The sequence below is a fragment of the Plectropomus leopardus genome, chromosome 13 (assembly GCF_008729295.1).
Source record: "Plectropomus leopardus isolate mb chromosome 13, YSFRI_Pleo_2.0, whole genome shotgun sequence".
Classification (NCBI taxonomy): Eukaryota; Metazoa; Chordata; class Actinopteri; order Perciformes; family Serranidae; genus Plectropomus; species Plectropomus leopardus.
The window spans coordinates 161,789-168,280 of NC_056475.1; the positions used below are offsets into that span (position 1 = coordinate 161,789).

General features: G+C 43.5%; 1 protein-coding gene and 2 long non-coding RNA genes across 3 annotated transcripts in view; 1 reads left to right on the forward strand and 2 right to left on the reverse strand.

Moving 5' to 3' along the window:
- Positions 1–899, reverse strand: part of LOC121952195 (A disintegrin and metalloproteinase with thrombospondin motifs 2-like) — a 29,167-nt gene extending 28,268 nt beyond the window's left edge. Inside the window, exon 1 of the mRNA XM_042498725.1 lies at positions 668–899. Within this exon, the coding sequence (XP_042354659.1) occupies positions 668–755 (88 nt within the window). The 5' untranslated portion in view covers positions 756–899. The remainder of the gene's footprint in view (positions 1–667) is intronic.
- Positions 900–3,030: 2,131 nt separating this feature from the next.
- LOC121952247 lies at positions 3,031–4,156 on the reverse strand. Its single transcript, XR_006106440.1, has 3 exons — positions 4,076–4,156; positions 3,413–3,601; positions 3,031–3,193 (listed from the first exon to the last, which is right to left on the reverse strand). It is a non-coding gene; the product is annotated as an uncharacterized LOC121952247 (long non-coding RNA).
- Positions 4,157–4,985: 829 nt separating this feature from the next.
- Positions 4,986–6,492, forward strand: LOC121952128. Its single transcript, XR_006106428.1, has 3 exons — positions 4,986–5,553; positions 6,264–6,343; positions 6,420–6,492. It is a non-coding gene; the product is annotated as an uncharacterized LOC121952128 (long non-coding RNA).

Below are 6,492 nucleotides of genomic sequence, written 5' to 3' on the forward strand. Positions count from 1 at the left end.
GTTATTGAATTTAAGTCAAACTATAATATTTGGAAACGGACAAATCAGTAATGAAATATATAAGGAAAAATAAATTATGAAAATAAATAATAAAACCATCTGATTATTATGTTAAACTAAAGACTTGTTATTTACTGAATATTCTATTAAACTAAAGACGTTATTACCTGAATATTTCACAGAATTTAAGACTCGCTGGTAAGTGAGCTGAGCTCTCATCGTTGCACACGTCGCTCCATCAGCCATCAAACTAACACAAACCACACCAAAGCTACATTCATGAACCACAACATTTTGTTTTACAGTTGATTTTAAAAGTGCACACACAAAGTACAAAGTAAAAAAACATCTGTTTTCAATCAAGTAATATCAGCAGTGGTCCTCATACTTACATTACTTTTACCTGTAGTAGTGATACTGCTGATAGTACCAGTAGTAGTGTACTAGCAGCAGTAACAGTATTTGTACCAGTGGTAATAGCAGTAGTATTAGTCCTCGCAGTAATAGTAGAACTAGCAGTAGTAGTAGTAGTACTGGCAGTAGTAGTAGTAGTAGTGGTAGTTGCAGTAACAGTAGTAGTAGTAGTAGTAGTACCCGCACTAGTGGTAGTATTAGTAGTACCTGCAGTAGTAGTACTGGCAGTAGTAGTAGCAGTACTGTGTCTTACCTGAGCTGTCAGTAATGTAAACTGAGTGCAGACAGTCGATCTGCTGCAGAAACACAAAAATCAATAATCCACAATGAAACTGGTCCATCCTGAGACAGAGGGACACAAAGAGACAGACATAGAGAGGCAGACAGAGAGACAGACTGAGAGACAGAGACGTGGTGAGACAGACTGAGAGACAGAGACGTGTTGAGACGCAGAGACAGAGTGTTTGCTGTTGAGTGCAGACTGAACTCTAACACACTCCTCCACTCGTCTCATTATCTCCTCCCTCTGTCTCTCTGTCTGTCTCTCTGTCTGTCTGTCCCTCCGTGTCTCCGTCTGTCCGTCTCTCCTCCCCCTCAGCGCTGCGTCTCTCTGCAGCAGCAGGCACAGACTCAGTACTAACAGCAGCAGTACTACAGTAGACATTATACTGCAGTAGTACTGCACTCTGCAGGGTTACAGCTGCACACACACACACACACACACACACACACAGTTGTAGTGTCAGTAGTTGTCAGTAGGTGGCGTCAGTGAGCTGATGGGGGTTATTTCAGTTCATTTTTCTGAAGTTCTTCATAATTTCTTGCTAATTTTTGGGGCATTTCTTCTTTTTTATTGATACCGCCTTCCTCCCATGTTTGAAACCTGAGCGAACGGCTTCATCTTCTGTCACAAAGGGTTAAAATAACGGTCTGCAGAGATTCAATAATCGTCTGAGTTCACTGATTTATTTTTCAGAGATTTTCTTTCATTTTAATTTTTAGCATCAATGTTTCCTGTTTCAAAACCAAATTTTATTGGCGATGCCAAACCTCCCCGTCATGTTTCAGCTCCACGATGCTGCAGCTTCAGTGACAATCCTCTCCCAGTGCTGCCAGTGCTCCCAGTGCTGCCAGTACAGGCCAAGGTCTCTCTCTCTCTCTCTCTCTCTCTCTCTCTCTCTCTCTCTCTCTCTCTCTCTATATATATATATATATATATATATATAAAATCTGTATACACAGACTATGTATATAATCTGTATATATAATCTGTGTATAATCCAGTGGACAGACTATCCCAGCATGCAGCTGCAGCTCCACCTGCTGGACACAAACTGGATGCACAGTCAGAGACAGAAAAACGAACTGCTCAGCTCTTTGAGAAATATAGTAGTGCTGTTATTATTATCAGCCGTACTTTGCATCGATGTTAACTCATTTAATCGATATATCGATGCAGTTCGGTGGAGCGTTAAAGCCCTGATGGTTCGTGCTCTCTGGATCTTTTTTTCTTTGCTATCATCACTTTGGCTTCATAAATGAAACACCTTTTCTGAGAAACGCTAAAGTGCTGACACACAATAGCTTAAGCTTATGTTTAAAGTTAAAATGTTTAAAAGAGACATTTATCAGAAATATTTAATGTACTCGCAATAATTACTATTTTTTGTGTGTATCTGACACAAAAGGGCGGAAAGAAAAACAGATTTACCTGCATACAAACCCATGATGGATATGCACTGATATATTCACTTTTGCAAATAAAGATTTGTATTGAATGAATTTATGGTTTTGGTGCACGAGTGTGCGGACAGGGTCTGGGTGGGCAGCTGCTCTCTTCTGTTAGCACACAGAATCTACCACCACACCTGGAGACCAGATCTGACACATGACCGTCGGACCGGATCTTCTGATCAATGGACTGACCTTTAGCTCGGATCCACGAGTGAAAAGCACCATGGAGTTCTTACAGGCCTCACTGCCAAACAGTTTCTGCAGTATCTCAAACAGTTTGATGTCTGCTTTGGTGATTCGGCCTAATCTGGCCACCAGGACAAAGGCATGGGGTCCTGGACTGGCCTCGACTGCAGACTTCGTGATCTACAGGTGCAGCTTTCTGGGAGTCAGAACTTCATTAGTGATTCCCGGAGGGTCGACCGCCGTGACACGACGACCCTGCACCTCTGCTGACCCACAGACGCTCTCTTTGCTGACCGAACCAAAGTCGCAGCCGGACTCGAACTGCTCTGATCCCAGGATGGCGTTTCGGATGAACTCTTCCCTCCTCCTCAGAATGACCCTCCTGTCCGTCCTGGGACGATCGGCTGAAGGAAAAACATCACGTACATCATTACTTTTTACATGAATGTATTTCAGTTCTTCTGTCCGTGGAGCTGATGTATGTGAGAGTATAGAAACTCATCTTCAGGAAAAACCTTTTCAAAAACATGAAAGAAGTTCTGATTTTTTTGAGGATCAGAAGCCGCTGGAACAAAGCCTGAACAGGAAGTGATGTCATGACTTTGGCTCTGTATGAGCAGATAAGCTCGGCAGGGAAGCTGATCAGCTGATCCACAGCCGTTAAATCTTGTGTACGGGATCATAACTCACCTCTTCTCAGGTGGTCTTTCTTCTCCAGCAGCTCTTGACTTAATCTGGTCCTCCACTTTCATGTTACGCATGATGTCTCCCTGCAAACCTCTGGACCATGGTGGGAGTGGACCGGCTGGATCATCGTCGATGAAATCTTCGAACGACTTGGAGCTCAAGTCGTCTCCACCTGTGAACAGCAGGTAGCAGTTTTCAAAGCCGTCATCTCCGATGGCTCTGATGGCTTCTGCTAAAGTGTCCACGTTCATCCGGACACTTAAAGAGGACATTAGCCGATTACTGCACAGACAAAGACACGGACCTGCAGCTGACAGTGGAGGACAAACACCTGCTGAGACAGCGGCAGAAAATGAGAGCGACGGAGGTCGTAAAGGAGGCACCGACGCACCTTTCCTTCATATTAGGAGAATTCAGACAGCTGTTGTCACGGCAGCCGCTCAGGTACTTCGGTCCATCTCCCTCAGTGAGGAACCTTCCCGAACAAAAGCAGGTTTTCGACCGTGGCCTCGGTTTTGGAGGAGCCCAATGGCACCATCGGGAGCATCTATGGTGATACCGTTTTCTGTGAGCCAATCATCTGCAGGAAGAGTTTTGTGGCTGATCAAAAGTTACTGACATGTTTCAAACTTGTTCTCAGTTATTTCAACTTTAGCTCCAGACAAGAAACAGAAGCTCGTTTTCACTCCAGAGTCTGTAAAATAGAGTGAAAGTTCAATTTCTTATGCAAATGATTATTTCTAGTTTTCACACTGAGGTGATTATTGGTGAGTTAAAAAATAGTAAAAAGTATTTTGGGGAATTTTTTTATATCAGACAAAATGTTGATGTTACATGTATAATGCTGGTAACAGTATTAAATATAATTGAATGTTATTTCATTACTAGATGATACTTGTTTACATGTATTTTGTTTTATTGTCCTTTAAATCAGTTCTGCCGTGATGTCTTGTTTTGGATCGCAAAATTTCCTGTCAGCATTTTCCCTTAAATACTAACAAAGAGACCTTGAGCCTTTGAGACTTAACAAAGATGTAGTTATCCCAGAATTTACCTTAAAACGTTGCTGAAGGTTTCATCGTCTGTCAGGAACAAGAGAGGAAGCTGAGTGACAAAATAAAAACATCAAAAAAACCTCAGCTCAGAGATTGAGACTTAATCAGAAGAGACCGCTGCTCACTTCCTGTTTCCTCCTGCAGCCCACTTCCTTTTTTTCTTCAGTTTTGATTTTAATTGTTTCCTGCAGAAACAGCAGTGTTACAACTTTTATTTAGTGCACTCGAATGATAAAAGACGGGGACTGTAAAAATACAAATGAACTGAACAGAATCCAGACACAGTAAAGAGCGAAGAAGACTCCTACACGATGGACGTGAGGGAGGGAGCGTCTCGGCTGGTCGTTTTTTACTGTGATTAATGAGATAATGTGACAAAAACACAGTGACGCATAAACATTTTTTATAAAGAATATAAACTGGAGCACCACAAATTTAAGGGTTTCTTTGATAATCGGTCAAGAGTCGGCTGAACATACGGAACAGATTCAGATACCGGGACAAGTGTTTCAGCTCAGTGGGATGGACTGGAGCGGAGGGAACAGGGAGGACACGAGGACGGGGGAGGAGGACGACAGGTACAACATGGTGTCAAAGGTGGTGTCGAGGGAGGACCCAAAATATTGAACACAAGAGACAGGCTGAGAGACGGGCTGAGAGACAGGGAGACAGGCTGAGAGACGGGCTGAGAGACAGGGAGACAGGCTGAGAGACGGGCTGAGAGACAGGGAGACAGGCTGAGAGACGGGCTGAGAGACAGGGAGACACTGAGAGACGGGCTGAGAGACAGGGAGACAGGCTGGGAGACGGGCTGAGAGACAGGGAGACAGGCTGAGAGACGGGCTGAGAGAGGGACAGGCTGAGAGACGGGCGGGCTGTTATCTCTAAACTTTAAATGTGTGATTTTAGGTGTTTGACAGTTGGGATCAGCGTGAGAGCAGATCAGAAGAGACGGACGTCAGAAGGACCAAAGCCTCGATCAGGGACGAAGGTTTGATTTCATTGTGGGGACATGTATGGACATATGGACATGTATGGATGAACGCGGCCCGTCGAGCTGACAGGAAATGGGATGGATTTAGGGAAGTGTGTGTAATTTTCATGATGGCGGCGACAGTAACCACGGCAGAGATCATCGGGGTTTGATGTCACACAGAGCGCGCTCAGTGACGGGCTGAAACACTCAAACACACGTTCACACGTCCTTTCTGTAGAAGCGGTTTTATTGTTTCGTGTCGTTTCCTGTTTTCACATTACTGTGTCAGAGTGACCGCCAAAATAAAAGTGTTTCTAATTCAGTGCCCTCTGATCACACTGAAACACCGTGTGTGTGTGTGTGTGTGTGTGTGTGTGTGTTTGTGTGTTTTACTGTTCTCACTTCCTCCTTCAGTGTCGTGGTCGTCAGTCTGATTGTCTCGTCTGATTTCATCGGTTGTTTTTGTCCCCGGTTGATTTTTGAGCCTCATTATTCTCTCAGGTAGGAACAAACTCTGCCTGTCGACACACACACACACACCAGTACACTGAATACACACCGTATATATACTGCACTAGATACAGTGCAGTATATATACGGTGTGTATTGGGTGCTTTTACAGTATTTGTACAGGACAGTATTTACTGTGTTAGTACTGAAGCTCAGAGTTGGACTCTGCTAACTTTGGACATTTTGTCTCTTGTGAATTCAACTGAGAGAAAACTTTTAGGTTTCTTTTAGCTCAAAATCCTGTTTCAATTTCACAAAACCTATAAATAAAATAATATTAATAAAATAATAATAAAAAAATAATTAATAAAATAATATTAACAAAATAATAATAAAATAATATTAATAAAATAATAATAATAATGATAATACAATAATAATAATAAAAATAATAATGATGTCATCAAATGAGGAAGTTTCATAATGATAAAGTTTTAACCTGGAGAGTGTTCCCTGAAACACACACACACACACACACAGAGTAACAGACACACACACACACACACACACACACACAGACACACACACACACACACACACACACAGAGTAACAGACACACACACACAGTAACACAGACACACACACACACACACACACACACACACACACACTCTCTCTGACCTGTGCAGCTGTGTATGTGTGTGTGTGTGTGTGTGTGTGTGTGTGTGTGTGTGTGTGTGTGTGTGTGTGTGGTTTGCAGCTGAGTGGGCGGAGCGATCATGGCGGTCCTGCTCTGGTTCCTGATCCTGATGGCGATGAAGACGGCGATGGCGAGCTACGGTCAGTCCTCAGATTTAGAATCTGTTTCCGTGGTAACAGACAGTCCTGTCATAACATGTGTGACCTTTGACCCCAGCTGCTGAGGTGGTCTCAGCTCACAGCGGGGGGGCGGCGCTGCTGACATCACAGCTGTGGACGCTGCGGCGCCG